The 21826-nt window shown below is 39.6% G+C and overlaps 1 protein-coding gene across 2 annotated transcripts; it reads left to right on the top strand.

Annotated features, from left to right (window-relative positions):
* The first annotated feature begins 1038 nt into the window (after positions 1-1038).
* On the top strand, positions 1039-21168 carry pacsin2 (protein kinase C and casein kinase substrate in neurons 2). 2 transcript variants are annotated; one of them, XM_022749298.1, is made up of 11 exons: positions 1039-1172; positions 9383-9474; positions 9566-9722; positions 9909-10144; positions 11628-11783; positions 11977-12152; positions 12251-12371; positions 14443-14573; positions 17686-17820; positions 19002-19183; positions 19292-21168. In XM_022749298.1, exons 2-11 carry the CDS (start codon positions 9418-9420, stop codon positions 19402-19404), a joined length of 1464 nt encoding a protein of 487 aa, XP_022605019.1. In that variant the 5' UTR covers positions 1039-1172; positions 9383-9417; the 3' UTR covers positions 19405-21168. The 2 variants fall into 2 exon arrangements, with proteins under 2 accessions (XP_022605019.1, XP_022605020.1); XM_022749299.1 differs by lacking the exon at positions 17686-17820.
* Positions 21169-21826: the final 658 nt, after the last annotated feature.

Raw genomic sequence — 21826 nt, forward strand, 5'->3', positions numbered from 1 at the left:
AGAAGCCTCTCTAGGGCCCCTTGGGCTCCTCCTGTAGGGAACCATTCAGAGTGCCCCTGGATAAAGTGACAAAAAAAAAGTTTTCAAGGGATGTGACGTCAGACAGGCGCGCCTCTCCATAGTTTGCATAAAGCTCATCGGTCTTAAATAGTGCAAGATCGGAAATATAATAATGTCAAAATAAAGGTTTTGAACCCTCATCCTGGAGGCTTCATCAATTTTTAATCTCAATATACAACTGTGTCACTAGTTCTTCTTAAACAGACGTAATCAAATTACCAGACAAGATTTCATGTTGTTTGGTATACTATTCAGGTAACATTATATTTGATTATAAATCAGTTATTTTAAGTTATATTTAAGTAATGGCTGTATTAGATCGTCTTTAACTGCAAAATACTTCCAGATATTTTCCAATACTATTGTTACTTATGTATGTACTTTTCAGTGGTAGAATGAAATTCAGATCCTATATTTAGTAGTCATACAACAATGTAGAAATAATCCAACAACAAGATATCAGTAAAAATTGTGCAAAATCTTATCTAAATAAAAGTACAGAAAATTTTTCAAAATCTACTTAAAATAGCAGAGGTATATATACACATTATGCTACAGAATGACCCTTAAAGGAAATTAATTATTATATATTACTAGATGTTACTGATTCATAAGAGTGTAAGAAATATTCTAATGTATCAAGTAGCTGGTCTAGGTGGGGCTGTAGGGTGGGGCTGGTTTTAGCTACTTAATAAACAGCAGAAGAGATATGACTATTATCAACACATGAGAACATTGTATGTTTGAATTGTTTATTTTATATCTGATATACTGTATTGCACAGTTACTGGCTTACCTTTTTTTGTTAAATTGCAGAAAAAAGAAATAGTCAATTTAGTCCAAACACCTCAAAATGGTACTAATTACAGTACAAGTTGGTACTTTGTATTATATACACACAACGAAACTTCCCTTGCTATTGGTCTTATTTTGAAAATCTTAACCGGTTGTGTATTGCCGCACTCTGACTAACTGACGGCAGTGTCAGTCAGTCGATCGATGGTGCCGCTGCTGAGTAGAAAAACGGGCGAAAAGATTTGTAAATTGGCACCAAGAAGAGGACTAATTATCCTGTTACTCATAAACTCTCAAGAGGAATAAACCTGTTTCAAGTAAGTCTACACGGAGACTTTTGCTATGTACACATTAACTTTTTACTTTAAGGGCATTGGCTAATTCGCTAACGTTAGAGCTAGGGGGCTAACCTTTAAAGTTAAGTTACTTCCCGATGGTAGGAGGTTGATACTGTATTGGTTATCAAAACTTGAAATAATTCAATTAGGTGGAAGCTACAATGATGGCTGTGCTTGAGGCATTTCACATACGTAATTAGATGTAAAACTGAAGTTGAACTAGTTCATCATTGACTGTGTCTGAAACACGGTTGGAGTAACTTGGGTATTTCAGGGTATTAGAAGTCCAAAGACTTAAGCTGGCACCGTTAGGTCGAAGTTTACAAATGCCACTGTAATTAATGTCGGACTCAAGGTTGTTATGACCCAGGTTGCTTCATGTAAATTACCTCAAGACATTTTAACCAAGCTCTTTAGCTTTCGCCGGGAGACACTAGTCTTTCATTGCCTGGAGTGATAAAGGGCGGGGCAGGTTTCGCAAGTAAAGATAACCTCCTAGTCCGTGTCATATCATCCTGCATGCAATGCTCACACCATCACGTACTTTTATCATTTTTTATAGGGAGAACCAGCTCGGTTTCTGCTGCATTGTCGTAGCTGCCTGTGCTGCTGTCTGTGCTCAGTCCAGTCAGTGCTATAATTTGCGCAGTGCCAGGAAGCTGCCAAGTTCACTCCTGACTCCTGTACTGTTATTTAACCCAACTTACATTTACAGAGAGAAATGTTAGCTGCTTTGTTGGACTCGGGGTGTTGGAAGCTGTAATATTTCTGTATTCACAGTAAGATCCTTGTCAGAACGAGGTAGTTAATCACTTGAAGCAGGGAACAGAGAACCTGGACTTTACCCTGATGATGACAAATAGTCAATACTCATGGTATTGTAATGAATGAATCAGTGGAAGTTATCAGTCATTGCACTCATGCTTCCTGACAGTAAGGGGGGTTTATGTCTATGTGGTTTGTGTTTGTAGGAGGATTGGTGTTGTCAGGATAAAGCAGTAGTGAAAGCTCTGTGAAAAAGCTGCTGGTTCCCCTTTTCAGGGGAGGCATTTGGACAGATTGCTCCTGCTCAGATCAGAGTTAAACTTAGAATGGGTACTCCAGTTTAGGCTGAAGGCAATACTCTCCAGTTAGAGGGATCTTTATTTGTGTATTCTCCAAGAGCACACATTAAGCAGTTAAAGGGATATGAGCTATTGTCCAGCGGAATTAATCAAGTAATTCCTGTAGCCTTGGCGAGTTCTGTTGGTATAAATGAAGATAAACTGCTCCAACAAAAGACAGAATCCAAGGTTATGAGAAAGTAGAAAGACTGATTTTGGCGCTCACAGATCTGACTCCCCAAAATTACTAGAAATACTATCAAAGCTGAAACATTTAGTTGATTTATTGATAAGTTGATCTATGGAAACTTTAACTTTAGATATTTGATAATTGATTGAACATTGACATAAATTCTTTAATTCAAAAATAGCAAATTGTGAGTGTTCTCCACATCTCAAATGTGAATATTTGCTGTTTTTTTTAGTTTTCAAAGATGATAAGCTGAATAGCTTCAATAATGAAAATCGCTGTTCATTGCATCCCTTATTCAGAGGTCTTCTGGTTATTGTAAATACTGTAAAGAGTCTTCAGGAAATCTTAAATGCTTAAGTCAAAGGTGAAATTCTTCTGTGAGTTCTGTCTTTGTGAGAGACTTACTAATTTGTACACAACAGAGGTTGAAAGGTCAAAGGGTGAGCTGATGAACTGCGTTCATGGCACTTTCCTGAAAAGTCTGCAGCTTAAATACGTCACATGAGACATTGCTCTGTGTGCAGGACAGGGGCTTCCACAGGAAAAATTGCAGTATTCACCCATTGGTGACATAAGGATCTCCCCTTCCCTGTCATGTAATACTGAATTTCCCTCCATTATGTTCCTCTCCATGCTGCTGGCGTGTCCAGTGGAAAATGCCTGAAAGTGTGGAACAAATGCCATTGTTTTTCCCTGACCGTGGAGCAAAGGGTTTTTGAGCAGGCGGACTGGTCAGTTATGCCGAGGCTACAGTTGAGCTGGTGTTGATGGACCAATGGTTTCATTGTCTTGTGTTTTGGAGCCTCTTAACTGTAGTATGAAGCTCTGTAAGTGATCTCTATAAAGGCTGGATAGGTTGGAGTCTGAAATGGAGAAACTCTACATTTAAAAAGGCTGTACTCCTGTGACATCAGCAGTCCTGTGCAGCTGTTGAGCTCACATGAGGAAGAAGGGCAGAGGTGCTTGACTGACAGGGAAATAAAATCAAGGTCATGATCTGTGATGGCCATGGAAACTTCTGACCTTCAAGCTTATGTACAACAAGAGAGAAAGAGGCAGAGGAATGATTGTATTTTTTTTTCTCTCATAGCCCAGTCGGGATTTAGCAATGTCCTGCTGTGAAACTGCAATATTGAAGGGATAGATCAGCTCAGCTGCACTCTCCGCCTGTGAGATATTGCAGGCGTTTAATGCAACAAATGAAGGAAATGGAAACAAAAAAAATCACCCGTGGTCAGATGAGAAATTTTCATGTGATTAAGACATTAAGACTTTGGCGAAGTAGTGTGCTAGCTTAGAGTAGCTTGCTTCTTATGTAATCACACTCTCTTCCTTTTAATCTCCATGGTTAACATATGTACTGATGACCGAATTTCAAGTACTGGTTAGTAGAGCAACCACTCAGTTACACAGTTATTTTCATGATGGATTCATTTGCTACTGATTTCCTGGATTATTGATTGTTCTTCAAGATGTCAGAAAATACTAAAAAAAAATACCTGTTCAACTAGCTTATTTTGTCCATCCCACACTCTAAAAAGATCAAGAAAGGTGACTTTAAAGCAGCAACAATTAATAATCCATTTTTTGATAGACAGACAAGTAATCAGCAGCTATTTTAATATTTGATTAATTGTTTAAGCCATTTTTGTGCAAAAGAATTTTAAGTTTCAGCTTCTCCAACACGAGAATCTGCTGGTTTCTGCTGTTTTATATTATTGTAAAATTAATATGTTTAGGTTTTAGACAGTTGGTCGAACAAAACAAGACATCTGATGACATCAACAAGGACTGTGATAAATGTCACAGGCAATAACTAATTGTACAAGACAATGAAATTCAGCAAATCCTCATATTTGAGAAACTGAATCAAAAACATGTTTGGTGTATTTAACAATTAATGAATTATCAAAATAGTTGCAGATTTATTTTCTGGTCATTTGACTTATTGATTACATTGCCTCAGCTCTTTTGACATGTTGAGCTGATCAGTTTCTTTCCTGAACTATTAAAAACCGAAAGAAAGAGAGCATGTAATTAAAACCCAGGAAAAGGAAGTCATGTTTTCATTTAGACAAAACATGTAAGCTGTGGGTTCTTGCTCACATTGACAAACAGGTGGATGAGACTGGGAGGTCTGGGAGGGAAGTATTTGTGAGGAAACCAAATATGACACGGCAACCCTCAGGATAACTCCACTTACTGCACACAGTTTCCTTCTCCAGCACTTACTGATTCTGATAAGAGGCAGAATGAAACGTTAAGATTGTGTGACATTAATGTGGCGATGTCCTTGCTATACACACTCTGATAAGAGTTTGGTCTGAAGTGACCGGCCTGATTCACTAAAGTTTAAACAACATAACCTAACATAATGTGCTAAAAAAAAAAAGAAAAGGTGATTTATAAAGTCTGTGTGCAGTCTGTGACAACTCAGGTTGGTCTCCTAGCGCTCTGATTATATTTTTCACCCACCAACATAAACATACACACACAGCTTTAGGGCAGGCATGCATGTGCCTGTCAGCTGTATATGCGCTCATCTCTTTGGTCTGTGTATCCTGTTGTTTCCTGCCTCTCCATTCATGACAGTTTCTGTGTGACAACCCCCAGAGCACTTTGAGAAATATAAACATGGGGAGAATAGACAGTTTGCTGGTGTTTTGTACACAGGGATGTATTTGTTCCACCATCTGTCCAACATTTTGCATAGCCTGTGTCTTCCTTCTAGTCAAGTCTTCTTCTTCTATCTTGAATTATCCCCTCACTGCACCGGTTGTAAAGGTCACTTGGATCTCATGACTGTTGCTTAGACATGACTCAGGTTCAGCGTCCATGTGCTTTTAATAACACACATGGTCATCTTTTTCTTTTGCTGTCTCACTCCCTGCACGCCCCCCCCGCCACCCCCCCTTTTAGCTGGCCGCCGGTTGCAGGCAGCTGCTGCTCTCTGAATTGTTAACCCTCCCTCTAATAAGTTAGGATACATTGTGTGTGTGTGTGTGTGTGTGTGTGTGTGTGTGTGTGTGTGTGTGTGTGTGTGTGTGTGTGTGTGTGTGTGTGTGTGTGTGTGTGTGTTAAATGGGTTAGATGAGAAATGTCAGTGTGGGAACTTGCTCAACTTGCCAAGCTTCAGTTTAGGCATGGTAGCACTGAGGAATGCATTTGTTCACTTCTATCTTGAGAGTGTTGTCAGCAGCCAAATTCCATCCAGCATGCTCGGTACATTTACTTATCAGCCGTTAGTGGATATCAATGTTGTGTTACGTAGTCTCTAAGCTTGTAATCTAAGAACCCCTATTCAGCCAGTATTCTGCAGCCTTGATGAAATCATGCATTTGTTGCCCAGAATGACTGTCTCCTGTATTTATGTGCCAATTCATATTTAGATGACATCAACACAATGCTAAATAGGAGTTGCATTTTTCACTTGTCTCATGTGTTGCTTGTGCATAGCAGCACACAGTGTTGAATTTTCCAGTGTTCTCCTGAAGAGTGACAAATTGAGTGGACTTCAGACTTCGGCTTAGTCAACAGCATTGTTTACAGTTCTGGGTCAAGCTGCGTTCAATTGTTCAACACAGTCCCCTCATGTCGTACAGAGCCAAGGGTGTGCAGACATTTGTTCCTGTTTGCTACTGATTACATAAGACCTGGGAAAGAGCTTTTGTGATGAAGGAATTCCCAAAACATTGTTGTAGCTATGCAAGGTCATTTTCCATTCACCTGTGTACTTGTATATATATATAGTCCATCATGTCATTAGAATCACTTGATTAAAAAAACATTTCTAGGTTTAGTCACCCACCTTGATGCAGAGCTGGGTCAGGTATCAATATATTATTCTGGTATCAGTATATGAGACATGAAACTATATGGAATTTCATGATATCGCTTGCCCTTCCTTCTTGTGAATCAAAAGAGGAACATTACATTACCAAAGTGGTCAGTGGTGCACATGAACAGTATTTCATGCAGCTGTTTTCATGTTGTAAATGGGAGATTCCCCTCAGCAGCGTTTGTTGCCATGTTTAGAGTAGATATTTGTGGCTTGTTCCATGTGTGCTGCAGTAGCGATTGGTGAATGAGGAGTATTAACAGCTGGTAGGGAAAAGGCAGAAGGAGCGAGATGACAGCACCTGTCGGATAATGTGTGATCTTCATGCTCAGGTATGAGCTTTTCGTCTTTTTTTTTTTTTTTGGTGGACATGTTTCTTTTTGTCTCAGACACACACTTCTCTGGCAGAACCAGACTATGATCAAACACAGTGTCATCAGTGATCAATGTAGCTGCTTGTCTCCTTGAGTATTAGGCAATCCACACAACACATTCATATGTATACTATGTGAGGGCTTGAGGCAACGAAAAATCAAGGTCTGGACTGTTGCCCGATACACATAGAGTACTGTATGTGGTGTGCCTAATATAGTTTTTCAAGTAATGCTTAAATAATAACTTGATGCAGCTTAAATGTTGTATTTTCTGCTTTTTTTTATTGTACAATTACAATTAAGTGATAAAAGTACAATTTAAATGATAAAATGTTATGAACTTACTTGAACTGTTTCCTGCGTGACAATTGCGTCCAGATTATGATTGTTCTCTCAGATATCATATTCCTCATCTTTTGTGTCCATTAAATATTTAATTTAAAGCACTCGTCTTATAAAATATTGTTATTATTGCAGTATTTGATGCACACAGGATGCTCTACACACAGTTGTGTGAAGTTGGGTAAAATTAAACATCTTGTTTTCTCTAGAAACAGTGACAGACAACATCTGTTAGTGTGGCTCTGTGTGTGTGTGCGCGTGTGTTTGACTGTGTGACTGACCTGATTGTAAACTACAAACACAATTAAAGGGAGGATTGTTCATTTGCCTCCTCGGCTTGTGGTGACCACAATACTACCCTCTGTCTAAGTCCTGGCCTGGAGGGCACGGGCCACTGACCATAGACAAACACACACACACACACACACACACACACACACACACACACACACACACAGTAACAACCCTCATCCTCTTGCTGTCTCACTAAACTGAAAGAGGCTCTGTTCACACTTGGCACTAAAACGCATCTGGTGTTATCTGATCACAAGTGGATTGCTCTGAATTAGGGATGGGAATTTTATCAGATATCAAGTTTAACTGACTGTGTCAGACCAGTCTAAAGAATAAAACAGAGATAAGTGAGAGGATTTACTTTGCTCTTATTCAAATGGGATTATTTTTAAAAACAGAAAAATAGTTTTTGATATCAAGAAGACTTAGAGTCTAGAAATAATGTTTTGGATATTTAAATCTAAATTTCTTGCAGGTTTATTATTAAACCAAAAATTTGTCATTTTTTAAGCTTAGTCTGTTATCTGTATAAATAATCCTAATAATAATGACAAATGACCATCACTATTTAATAGATGTTGTCACTGATTCATTTTCTCTTTACTGATTAATTAATTGTTTTACTTCTATTGAACGCTAATGTTTTTCGATTCCTTGTCGTGGCAGCAATTTCTTTAGAGGTACGATCGAATGGGAGCTGGAAAGTAAAATCGGATCTTGAGTGGTCACTTGAGAAGCATTTGCACTCCGATGCGAGGTGTCAGCTGCAGTCTGTCTCAGCTGGACGTAACCACAATCTGAATATATTTGGTTACAAGAGATACTCGGTCCGAAACGGAGGAGAGAGAGGGGAGACGCAGAGAGAGGAGAAGAAGCTCGAGGCTGGGAGGAGAAGGGAGGAGAGGAATGAGGGGATGAATAAAGAGAGGCTGTTTGGGGGGCTGTTGAGTTTGAAATGATGGATGTGGGGAAGAGGGGAAGAGAAGAGTAACAGAGGACTGTCTGTCGAAGCAGTCTGAAGGAAACGGAAGCTGCCCACTGGGTGCTTCTACAGAGTTTCTTTTTTCTTCTTTGAATGACACACACACACACACACACACACACACACACACACACACACACACACACACACACACACGTAGTTCAGCTTAGACTCCGTGTGCTGCCAGAAACCACTGTGCTTTGAGTTTTTTGTGTTGAGGGTGGTGAGGTTATAGAAATGGATGAAAACACCCACCTGCTGCCTAGATCATCAAACCAGATCACACACTGTCACTCCCTTTCCATTTCTTCCTCTCTCTGTTTCACTCCTCTGAACTATTTCTTTTTTTAACTTTCACCCTCTTCTCTGTGATCTGCAGCTGTAGTCTCTGAGGAATGCTGTGTTGGCTTGACATTGTTGTTTTTAGCTGTTGGTTTCACTGTACATGTAGAGTTAGACAGTGTGTAATGGACTCATGAAAAAGTGTGTTTCCCTTCCTCTTTGCTGTGTATCTCTTAATACCTCCACTTTCTTGAATGTCAACTTATCTCATGGTGTACTTAAGCAGAACCTGATCAACCCAGACAGAGCTAAAGCTAAAAATACATAATTATAATATCTACCATCTACCATATGCACATGTAGGTTTGATCCAGTTTATAATTGATTTCACATCTGTTGTTTAAAATTTGTTATGGAAAATGACCAGAAGCAACACAATAATTACTCGTCTTTATAACCTATAACCTGTCTTTAATGAATAGAGCAATTAATAGATTATCAATATTAAATAATTATGAATATTAAAATGATAGTTTTTTAATTCTCTCCGTCAGTTAATTGATTAATGAATTCACAAGTCGTTTTAGCACTGCTGCAGGTGTTATACCAGACGTTTCCCTCACTGAACATTTCTGGTATGACACTGTAATGTTATTAACACTTCTTCTGCACATTTTGCTGTAGAAATTCAATGTAGTTGTGTGTTTTTGTGTAGTGGACAGGTTGTGTTTATCAGATTCAGTTATGTTGACACTCTGCATACCTTTCTGTGGTTTTCCAGGCCCTACACACTGAGTGTAACTTAGGGCAGCAGCGATGTCGGGCTCCTACGACGACTCCATGATCGATGTCTCCAGTGATAGCTTCTGGGAGGTGAGACACGTAAATTCCTTTGCGCTTCCACGTTTCCTGTGTATCTTCTACCTCCTTTTCTTACCTCTCTGTCTCTGTTGCTTGTTCTCAGGTTGGTAACTACAAGCGCACAGTGAAACGGGTAGACGATGGCAATCGGCTCTGTAACGATCTGATGAGCTGTCTTCATGAGCGGGCACGTATTGAAAAGGCGTACGCACAGCAGCTCACAGAATGGGGAAAGCGCTGGCGGCAACTCATAGAGAAAGGTACATAAATAAAAAACACAAATTTCCAGAATCAATACTTTTATAATATTGACAAAACATAGTATAAACATTGTGCTCTTTGCTCTCTTAGAGATAATAGAAATATTAAATATGAAATAAAAAGAGTATTAATAATGCATCGACATCAATGGGAAAACACTGACAGCTGAATAACTCTTGGTCCAGGTCCTCAGTATGGCACATTGGAGCGGGCGTGGTCTGCGCTGTGCACAGAGGCGGAGAAGGTGAGCGAGCTCCACATGGAGGTGAAAGCAGCACTGATGGGAGAAGACTACGAGAAGCTAAAGAACTGGCAGAGAGACTCCTACCACAAACAGATGATCGGTGGCTTTAAAGAGACTAAAGAGGCTGAGGACGGTTTCCGCAAGGCTCAGAAACCCTGGGCCAAGAAACTCAAAGAGGTGTGGATTTCAGACTTCTAATGAACTCAGGATACTGAAATAGTATAACATGTGGTTACTAGCAAGTAGGAAATCATTTCCACCAACTGTGTTTCCAACTATAAACTAGATGTTTATAGTTGGAAGCAGTTAACACAAGCAAATCCATTTTCAGCTCACTGATTACAGCCATGAACATCAATTTTACCCTTCATTTCACATGATTACGTATTACTGACTCACCATTGTTTCTTTTCTCTCCATGACTACCTGCTTACTAGACAACAAAAGAGCACAGGGACAATTGTAACCTCTTTAGTGCTGACTTAAATGAGAAGTGATTGCCAAACATCAGTCACAGTGTGCCAAGGTGGCAGCCAGTTATCCTGTCAGACTTTGATTGTCAGTAGAAGGGAAGGAAACACTGAGGGCTTGCAGGGGGGGCTGGCACCACTTAGTTCAAAATAAGGTCAGTGTATTTCCTACAACTGCTTTCATTTTAGCAGCCTGTTTTCTTGGCAGCACTCACATTCCTGCTCTTATACGCATGTACATGCAAATATTTGTGTATTCAAAGCCACGGAACATTTCGCAACCTTCAGGCTCTTTTCCCCCATTTCCTGTGTGTGTGATGTCACCAGGGGGGTGGTGACATCCTGGTCTTGTCAGTGAACAGGGACAGAACAATACAGTTTTGTAGCCATAGTGATTTATTGATGTACTAGACAGACAAGGACAAGTGGTGGAGGACAGAGAGGAAATGAGGCTAATTAACTGGTCTAGAAAAGCAGTAGCTGACATTGGTGATGTAGGCACAATGTCAATAACAAACACACTCATGTTAGAACTGGGTACAGTGTTTGACCTCGTGCTTTAGTGGACTGACATTTTGATTTTTACTCACATGAATGGAAGAATTTGTAACTGCCTGTTACAGGAGATTAAAGAGACGGACATGCTGTTGTCCTTCTATTCTAAGTGTCCTCCTTATGTCCACATTGTTTGTTGAATGGGTGCATGGCTGCTCTGGCCTTGGCCCAAGTTATACTGGGCACTGCCCAAGACTCTCCACAAATAGATCCTGGTTGGATGAATTTGCTTCCTCAATTCTTATCTGTTGGAGTTAAAATATAAACTAAGTGGTACCGGAGTGGCTGTTTCCATCTCATCATGAATGCGTCACATATAAAACGTAACAAGCATCAATGTTCACATGTTGCCAGCCACACCTGCATTGGTTACTGTATATGAAGTGTGATCCAGGTTATTCATTCATTGCAGCATCCGAATTAGGAAATGTGTCAGAGAAGGAAATTCATTGTAATCCTAGAAATAGAAAATAACATAAGAAGTCATGCCCCATATATAGAGGCTACAGTCCTCGCTGCAGCTGGCCCCCGGTTCGACTCCCGCTTCGGACGGCCCTTTCGGTTCTTTAACCGTGAAGGGGCTGGTGCTGTTTCCTGTCTTTTAGCTTACTGATGATTGTAAATGGAATCCACAGGTAGAGACAATGAAGAAATCGTATCATTCTGCCTGCAAAGAGGAGAAGCTGGCAGCCAGCAGGGAGACCAACAGCAAACTAGAGAGCAACAACAATCCTGAAGCCCAGAAGAAGCTCCAGGAAAAGGTGGAGAAGTGTCAGCAGGAGGCGCAGAAGGTAGGGCTTCCAGTACACAGGGATGGGGCGGCGTAGTAAAATTCTCTTTTTCTTTTTGCATCTCTGAAAACGTGCAAGTGTTTTAGACCAAGATCAGTTTCTAGGTATGTACTGTATGTCTGTATTATGAGAATACAAATTCATATATTTTTCATGTGTTCTAATTGTTGTCTCATTCTTCCTTTTCTCTCAGACTAAGGAGCGCTACGAGAAATCTCTTGAAGAGCTCGACAAGTTGACTCCTCAGTACATGGAGAACATGGAGCAGGTGTTTGAGCAGTGGCAGCAGTTTGAAGACAAACGCATCCGCTTTTTCAGAGAGCTGCTTCTGGAGGTTAAACAGCACCTGGACCTCTCATCCAATCACAGGTCAGACATATGACATTGTCCCAAAAACATGTCTGTCAAAGATGTAATAAATTACTCACAAAATAATGTGTGTTTCCTGTTCTGTATCGTCACCATAGGTTCCAGACAGTCTACCACACACTGGAAGACACAGTCTCTGCTACTGATGCTGAGGAGGACCTGAAATGGTTCCGGTCCAATCACGGCCCCGGCATGCCAATGAACTGGCCCCAGTTTGAGGTAGAGCAGCCCAGATTTATACTAATGACAGGGTTTAAAATAAGAGAAGGCAGGCAGTATCATCTAAACAGGCTCTCATGAGGTTCCCAAAACATTTTCATGTCATAAACCTATTATTGTTTAGAAGGGTACTTATGAATGAATTGAATGTCCTTTTTTATCCTTATAAAGACCTGTGGTTCTCTCTGTGGCCCAACTGCGAGAATCACCAGTGAGGAGGACAAGATTAATGGAGTATGGATGTGTGATACTGAAAAAAATTGTTTGAGGAGAAAAACTTGAAGGGCAGCACTGCCACAGCTTTTTGCCAAGTACATCCAGGCCATGCAGGAGTTATAGCCCGGTGACATTTTTGTCATTGAAGTGTGCTGTTTGGCAGCAGGGGGGAGGTAAATCTATCCCCAGCCGTCAGAATGGCAGGGAGAGGGATGTAGTTTATGTCATCTTCTGAGCAGGAGGTGAAATAAGAAAAAGGGAAGGGAAGGCAAAGAAAAGCTGCATGTGCTCACTATGCTACAATTTATAGTGCCATTGAATGCTTTAGCAGGCTGTTCCAGTGGGGGATCTTCTTCCACTTCAGTCATTCAGGGCTGTTTTTCTTTCTCAGTGCTGCTTGGTTTTTGGAAGACTTTTTATAGAGAGGATTAAATCTTCTCTGTGACAAAATACACCGACTTCACCTATCAGACAGTGTAAACAGTGAAGAGCCACAATAAACTAATAGACTGGATGTCTAAAACAACATTGCATGCTCACATCTTAATTACTTCTGCAAGCTACTGGCTCTTTTATACATATAACTGTTTAAATAAGCTGAAGTAATTCCTAGGTCATTGCTACATTCACAAACTAACACCTCTGCAGCTTATAGTGTGTACTCTACAGTTTTAGGATTAGTATTTGTTATTCGCATTAACCCTGTTCTACACCTGCTATCCTTTCCCCCGTGTCTGACAGAATTTGGACTGGTCCCATCCTCGCTCCTTTAAGAGAAGGTCCATTGTAGTGAGTTCTGCATGGGAGGGCTGTTCTTTCACAGCAGCCATGGGGGGAGATCCTTTTTTTTTTTTTAACACTTAACACTCCTTACTTCTTCCATTTGTGTGTGTTTGAGGTGGTTGTGTTTGTATCTTGTCTTCAAGTTTGAAAGAATTATAATGAGAATTATAAAACGCTCCCTTGTCCTGTTCTCAGGGATGTTCACATAGCTTTTCCTGGATATCAGGATTCCTAGAATTACTCTATAGCACTATTAACATAGCTCGAATCTGTTCTTTTAAACCTTTAAACTCTGACCCCTCTGTGGCCCTCCTCAATCATTAGTGTTGTCCATGTGAACCCTGCAGTACGTCACATGATGCTACCACAGCTCAGTAATGTCACAGTCTCAGAGGTCATCAGCCAGACCGCAACACCTTTGATCTTTAAAGGTTTGGGAGGCCTGGTAAATCAGAGGGGTCAGACAAGCACCTTTGGAGTTCACACTTACTTTAATATGTGTAATTTAAGAGGGACATTACAACTGGTGTCTGACCTACGGACATTTATTTGAGATGGTCTAGCTTCAACACGACAACATTGAAATCATGCTGCCATGTTGTGATAGATCCTAGTGATTTCCACCACCATCGTATAAGTTTATAAAAACCAAATTAATTATTGTTAATGGAGGTCTCTTTTTACTGTGGCAGTGTTGCTGTTGCTCTTTTGCTCCATTCTCCCTTGTTAGCCTCTGGTGGAGGGGAGATCCTTTGGTGCTGTGTTTCTTTCAGCAGGTGATGGATGCTGTACTTGGTTGTATCTCTCATTTTATCAGGCAAACGCTGCACTATATGAACTGTAATTGTACACGTGCATGTACAGTTACAAAATCCAGAGTCGGTGTCGCAGCCTGAGAAATGATCCACTGATTGTTGGACTGTGTTGAAGTGTGTGTATTTTGCTGTGCACATGTCTGTGAGGTGTTCTCTCACTACTAGCTGCGAAGGCATGTTTTGAACCAAACTGCAAACCACCCAGTCAGCTGGTGAAATATCTGACTGTAATGTGTGTCTGTGTGTGTATCTATCAGGACTGGTCCATAGACCTGAACCGAACCCTCAGCAGACGAGAAAAGAAGAAGCCGTCAGAGGGCGTCACACTGACCGGCATCAGCCAGACTGGGTCAGACCAGCCAGTCCAGCCTGCCAAGACGAGCAGCAGGTAGATATATAATCGCTCACTGACTCATCGTCTCTTATCAAACACACAGGAAACGTAACATCTGTTGTTAAGACACACAAACACACAAACTTCCCTCATCTGAGAAAGTCTACTGCAGACAGCGTCTTCCTCTTAAGGAATGCTTGTAAAACGTTGCATAAGGGAAGATCCGGGAGTGACATGTAGTTGTGCGGCTGTTTCCATAGCAACAGTAAACATTTTGTTACAGTTTGTTGGGAAAGAAGTCATCCCCGAGAGACTGTAGTCTGCTGGTACATAACTGAAAGGGTGCCAAAAGTAATGTGGAAATATTACTCATACACACTGAGACATTCATAGAGTTAATATTGGTACTGGAAAGTTCAAAGAAGGCTGGGTTAGTCCTGTTTAAGTCAGAAACAGCTGCACTTGGCTTCAGACAGTTCGGGTTTACAAAAAGACCATTATTTATAGGTTTTTTTTTTTTTATAATCAGACACAACCAGGCATCAGATGGGACTTAATTTGTTTCTCAGTCCACCACAGCAAAGAGAAACTGTCTATAATTCACCACCTTGTTTGAGATTTAAGCAAAATATTAACAACAAAAACCTGGTTGTCTTCCTATATTGATCTCAAATGCAGGATTTATGATAATTTGAACTAATAATCTCAATAAATATAATGGCATTAACCTTTTCTACAAGGTTTAGAGCCACTTGATGTTTGATTGGCTGTTTTTAACAACATGATGTAATCTTTTTAAGCCGAGATAAGATAAGAAGTAATTTGTCCCTGCAGGGAGATTGCTCTTTGTTGTTGTGGCAACAGCACCAAGGACATAACAGTGGTTCATGGAAACAGCAACAAACAGCTGATTAACATAAAAACCTTTCATGCACCCATCATGCTAAAAAAAACACATCATAATGTTATTGCACAGAGACAAATTTGGAAAGAGTGTGAGTTCCTATGTGTGGTATATTTATTGTGTTATACTTAGTAGGAATTAAGCACACTTGGCTGTGACTTCCCAAGTGAACAATCACTTGGCCTTAACTCCTCACATTCCTTTGTTGGTGGGTAATGAGGTTTCCTTAATTTAACATTCAAACACCTGCTGTCTGCCCTTATCCACACATCAGCAGGAAATGGGGTGTATGCTGAAATCATGAGAGAGGAGTGTGTAGAGGAGTCAACAAAGGGAATGTCAGGCATGGAAAGCATTTGACCTCTGAACTTGGAAAAGGCTGAATGCTATGATGCTCCCCCAACCAGCATTTACACACAGCATTGTTTTCCTGCCATTTCCTACATCTTTGGAAGTAAAATAGTTTGTGTATGTGAATGGAGGTGAAAAGGGTTAATGTGGAGCAATTTGAAATAAGATGTCTGTCTTTCTATAGTCACAGAGCTCTGGCTTAAGGTCAAAAATAGTGACGGTTGATGGACTTATCTTGATTTTTAGTAGTTTCAGTAGTTTGTTTTTCAGCATCAGAAAGTCAGCCATCATCCTTATCAACTTATCTTCGGCCTTTTGGGGTGTTCCCTCATTTGAAGTCTGGAGCTTGAATGAACATGGTTTGAACACTCACAGGAAGACAGTAATACAACTCTTTGAATACTTAGGTTTTAGTCACAAGGTCAAGTTTGTTTGTTGACCGAAACCATCAAAAGTTACATTATGCTAGCCCCTTACTAGAACAGTGTTTGGTGTAAAAACTCCTGGGGCTCAACTCAGAGAGCATGGCATGACTATTCAAACAAAGGCGTTCACATTTCTCCACTTCACTCTCTCGAGGGCCAACTGATAGCTACCGCTGTTCATGGACCAATAATTCTGTAAACAGGGAGTTGAAACCCTGTGTTTCCTCTGATACAGGTCTAGTGCAAATTTTGCTCCTTGATGTGGAAAGTCACAATGGTAGGAAGTAAAAGGCCCTCATGTGACTTTTGCAGAAAGAATTTACACCTACACAACTCAGAGCTGACAAAGTGTGATATGTGTCACTCAGTGTCTTCTTAATGTCTTCCTTACTTTGTATCAATTATGAGGTGTGAGAGCTGTGGGTTTTAGTGGAAACATTCAAGTACAGAACAAGGCAAATTGTCTTCTGTTCTCTCTGTGTTTAGTCTAAAACAGTTGTTTTGTTCACTGATCGTAATACCTTGTACATTATTATTATTACATAGAAGTACAGTAATTACTGGCTCATCATACTGTATATCTCACAGTTAACCGTTCACAAAGTCCCACCCCCCTTATTTACTGTTGCTACGCCTGTCAAGCTTTCTTTTGTTGTGTGGCTCATATTCATGTTTACAGTGACAATTCTGGGGGATTTGATATCAAAGTTCTTAGTAATTTCTGAAACAACTGGGTTCTTGATTCCAGACAGACAATATAGGGGATGTCATTTCTGAGAGCATAGATTTGATCAGCGGTAGTAGCTAACAAATTAAGCCAATGTTGGATCCCTTTCTTGGATAACTTGGTGTACTTGGCTACAAACATACTATTGTGCTAAAAGACTGACACTAATGCTAAAGTCCAAAAGTCAGCATTCAATCTGTGTAGAAGACATAAAGAAATAAAATGCTGGTAGTAACTCTCATTCCATGGGAGATTCACATAAAAGCAAGTATACTGTGTGTGTGTGTATATATATATACAGTGTATATATATATATATATATATATATATTGCATATACACATACAGCATATACATATACACAGGAAAAACATACACGTGTGTATAAACGGAGAAAAATAGCTTTTACAGCTGTTTTAAACTTCGCCATATTAGCCTACCAACAGTAGCTAGCATGCTATGCTAACTACTTTGTACTGTATGCTAATGTTTGCAGCTATATTAGAGCACAAACAAGTACAATTGGGCAATTGCTGTGCAGAGGGGGGGCTTGATGAAAGGTTAATGGAACATTTCAGCTCCTCTGGTGTGTCTGCATTTCATATATATATATATATTGCATCTCTGTATATTTGTGTTATAATAGGTCACAGTATGAAACAGCCCCGCTTTGTCCGCAAGTCATGTATGTCACAAGTGTGTATTTATATGTGTGTGTTCATGTCAACAACCCATCTCTCACTGTGTCCCATGTTGTCAGCCTGAGTGTGCCCACTAAAACGGTGCCAGTGGGCTCGAACCCCTTTGACGAGGACGAGGATGAAGAAGAGGAAATGGCCGTGGAGCAGCAGACCACAGTCAACCACATCAGTGTCAATAAAGAGGAAATAAAAACGTTGGTGAACAAGGAGAAAACACTCCGCCCACCCGCAACCTTCCCGCCTTTTCTTCTTCTTCTATCTTTGCTACATGGATCGCTGTTCATTCCTCATCTCCCGCTCTTACTTTGTCTTAGTTACTTTGCTCCCTTCTTCCTCGTATCCCTCTCTCCTCCTTCAGGTGGCAGGTTGTTGTGTTGCTCTGCATGGTCACTGGAATGGCATTGCACACAAAGCCATTGTGTGTCTGTCCTTGACTCCTAACAGGGCCATGTCTTGCAGAACATCACATGTGATGCGCATGGGGGCGCATGTCTCTGCTGCGGGACGCCAACATGTTTCTGTCTTACAGTCAGATCTGAATGTTGACACATGTATACATCTGTACATAGGCTGGTTGTCAGTTGGTCACGGTTGCCAGACAATTAACAGGCGGTAAAACAAAGAAATGTACATACAAATACAAATTCATAACAGAACGATTAAAATATCATACTTTTTTTTTTTTTTTTTTTAAGTAAATCAACTAAGATAAGAATTCAGCAACTAAACCAGTGTCAACAGTAGTAGTTTGCAGCAGCGAGCAGGTCTGACTGTAAATCATTTGTGTGTGTGCTGGTGTGCATTTACTGTTTTTCAACTGTGTGTCTGTCAAAGCCGAGTTCTTTCTGGTGTATAGGTGGCTCCCTCTGTTGGCCGCTCAGGTTAAACTCCAATCATGCATTCACAAACATGATTTGTCTTGCCCTTTTACTGTATTTTTCATGTGCCTTTTGATATGTCGTCATGTTGTTTTGTTGCATTGCCTTACCTTAGCATCGTGTGCACTTTCACTTTCAGCTCTTGATCTTAAAGTGGCATCAAAGCAACTTTTAAATCATCTGTCATGTTGCCTGAAACAAATGCCTGCCTTGTAGCACTGGTGTCATACACAAGCATGTTCTCCACTTATTTAGAACTGATAGTAAGTTGTTTTCAGGATAAATCACAAAGCTGTCCGAGGATTTTGGAGAAGCGTTTTGGGCTTTTTGCGTGTTTTGTACTTTATTTGGTGTTGTATTTATTTTTCTCGCTTTTCTAACATTGAACTTTTGTTCCTGCTTACGCCTGGCATGCTGGATTGTCCCGTCGAAGTATGAGGCCCTGAGATATACATGAAAATACAATTTCTAAGTGGCTGTTTTGTCTGTCTATCCAGTGTGAGCAGTACGGAGAAGACTCCAGACTGGTCGGATGAAGACACAGGTGGTAACCCATTCTCTGCCAACGGTGATGGAAATCCATTTGAGGAGGAGCCGGCTTCTCCGGTTGTATCTGTGCCGGTCAGAGCCCTCTATGACTATGAAGGACAGGAGCAGGATGAGCTGAGCTTCAAAGCAGGTACATGGCAGGAATGGAGTGAAAATTCCAGAGACTACAAAAAAAGCTAAATTTCTTTCATTCCTGTATGAGTATTTTGTATTTATCTATTTGTTTTTGCTTTTTCAGGGGATGAATTTACCAAAATTGGTGAGGAAGATGATCAGGGTTGGTGCAAAGGCCGGCTCAAGGGTGGAGAGACAGGCCTCTATCCTGCTAACTATGTGGAAGCCATTCAGTAGTGAGTTATCACAGATGTAACAAATGTGAAGAAACAAGAAAGTGGTTTATTGAGAAATGACAGTGCGGCTGGAAAAAGGTTCAGCCTTATTTTCAACCTTTTCCTCCCTGCTGGCGAAGACTGGACTGGAGTGGGAGACGGGAAAAGAGGAGAGGTTTCAGATCATAAAAGGACCACCTGACATATTGTTGCTTTGACCCTCGTAGAAACTAAGGTGGAAATTGACCACAGGTTTCCAGATGATTCCAGGCAAGGAAGATCACATAAACAGAAAAATTGCTGTCAGTGTAAAATATGTTACTTAGAATCCCATTTATGCTGTTACAAAAATAATAGGTATTCAAGTATATATATTAGATAAGACTCGATGAACTTTGTGTGTGAATTTATATGTTGTTGAAACGAAACACTGGGATATGACAGTCATGACAAATCGTCTTGCAATGTTAGCCATGCAGCCTTAATATGAAAGCCACTATGGATTCATGGATTCATTTTTATAACCATAATTAATTATTTCTGCCTGTTAGAGTCTGGTCCATAAATTTTTGATAAACGTTTGATCTTTTGGACAAAAAAAGCCCTCATATGGTGATAATTGTGTCAGATTTAACTTGACATGTCAGACTTAAACTCGTGCTTACATTGTTCTGTTGTTCCTTTCAGGGTTTTTGTTTTTCCATTCAGTTCATAAGCTGTTCTGGGTGTTTTATAAGGAATGATAAAGACCATTAGAGCCTTATCCTGACATAGTCTTCATTTAGCTCACAGTGGGTAGGTTTCCTCTAGTCACTGCAATTGAATGTATATTCACTGATTGTATTTCTTCGCCTGTTGATTGTTCACTTTTGCTGATGTTGGGTTTTCACAGCCACTGACCCATTAACACCTGTCCTTAAGTCTCTCTCCTTTCTGTTGCAGATAATACTATATGTTTTTGTTTTTCATGCAACACTGAAAGATTTTCACAAAAGTTTATCTCACTTGAATCTCTCGTGTTTTAGTTCTCTCGCTTCTTGTCAAATATAAAGTTATGGGAGAATATTTTAGTGTTTGTTTTTTGAAAATATATTACAAATTATAGCAATAAAACAACAGCCAAGTATGGTATTGCATACATGCATGTAAATAGCTTGGATTGAACATGTTAGAACAAATTAAGCATCAAGATCAGATGATATGTAGTTGGAAATTGATTGTTAATTTATAATGCCACAAGTGCTTTTGTTCCTCTCTTTTTAGAATGCTGTGACTGAAAATCACTTTGTACATTAATTGAATGTTAAATGCAAAAATATCCCTTGAATCTGTTATTTTGTTATATTTGTAAATATGATTATTTTTCCCCTTCATAGAGGGCCACACTCATTGAGTTAATCGACAAATACTATGTGAATAATTGTTGATTTCCTCTTAGGAGCTATGACATGAATAAATATACCTGATTTCATAACCTTGTTTTGATCATCGAGTATTGTGTCAGCTTGCAATTTTGCAGAGCTGAACTTCAGGCTTTTCGCTTGTGCAAGCTCTAAATTCATTAACTGGCTAATGTATCGATGAAATCACTGAAAAATGCTTTTTGATGCCTTCAACTGCAGCACACGAGGAAGATGATTGTTGTTTTTAACAATAATGAGAAAGGAGATGTTTTGCCATGTTTTCAGGGCATGCTGTCGTCAAAACGCAGCAACAGCTGTACTTGCACAGTAAGGTTTGTAAATGTTGTCCCACAACATAATAAATGAGTTTATTGGAAAAAACATTCTGTATTTGTCTTGATTATTGATGCTTCTCATGTTTAAGTCTTATTTTTACTTGTGATGTCAAGATATTTACTTAAATGTGTGTGTGTGTGTGTGTGTGTGTGTGTGTATGTGAGAAGATACAGTGTGAAGCATACAACACATGTTAAAGTGGTAAAATGTAATGCAGAATTTTTTTATTTTGCTCTAGATTTGCTCAAAATTTAACATGTAAAAAACAACTTCAGAAAAGAACGAACACCTAACGTAACACTTTTAAACAGTTTTTAAAGAAGAATCAGTCATGTAATCATTAACGACTGCTCGTGCATGTTCCTGGTTCTTTTGTTCTTAATTGTAAATTGTTTACAATTTGTATGTATTTTCTTGTTGAGTTTGATGTATTTTAAAGATTCATCTAATTGCAAATTAGCTGTACAAATAACCATTAAAATAAAAGAAGTAAAGTTTGAAATCAAATATTTAAATAACAATAATTGTAGATGGAGTGATATAATTTAGATGTAATCCAACATACCGATGCATATGTCTAGATTAAACAGCCCAACAGTAATTTAGTTTATATAAAATGTTTATAAATATATGTTCATTCTTCACAAAAAGTATTTTACCTTTAAAATACTCATGTAAAGGATCTGAATACTCTTTCGCTATTAT

The sequence above is a fragment of the Seriola dumerili genome, unplaced genomic scaffold, assembly GCF_002260705.1.
Source record: "Seriola dumerili isolate Sdu_G_001 unplaced genomic scaffold, Sdu_1.0 BDQW01000138.1, whole genome shotgun sequence".
In the NCBI taxonomy this organism is placed as follows: domain Eukaryota; kingdom Metazoa; phylum Chordata; class Actinopteri; order Carangiformes; family Carangidae; genus Seriola; species Seriola dumerili.

Coding starts and splice junctions, on each gene's coding strand:
- pacsin2 (XM_022749298.1), top strand. CDS start 9,418: ATGTCGGGCTCCTACGACGACTCCATGATCGATGTCTCCAGTGATAGC. Junction 9,723..9,908: donor GCGGCAACTCATAGAGAAAG/GTACATAAATAA, acceptor CTCTTGGTCCAG/GTCCTCAGTATGGCACATTG. Junction 10,145..11,627: donor GGGCCAAGAAACTCAAAGAG/GTGTGGATTTCA, acceptor TGGAATCCACAG/GTAGAGACAATGAAGAAATC.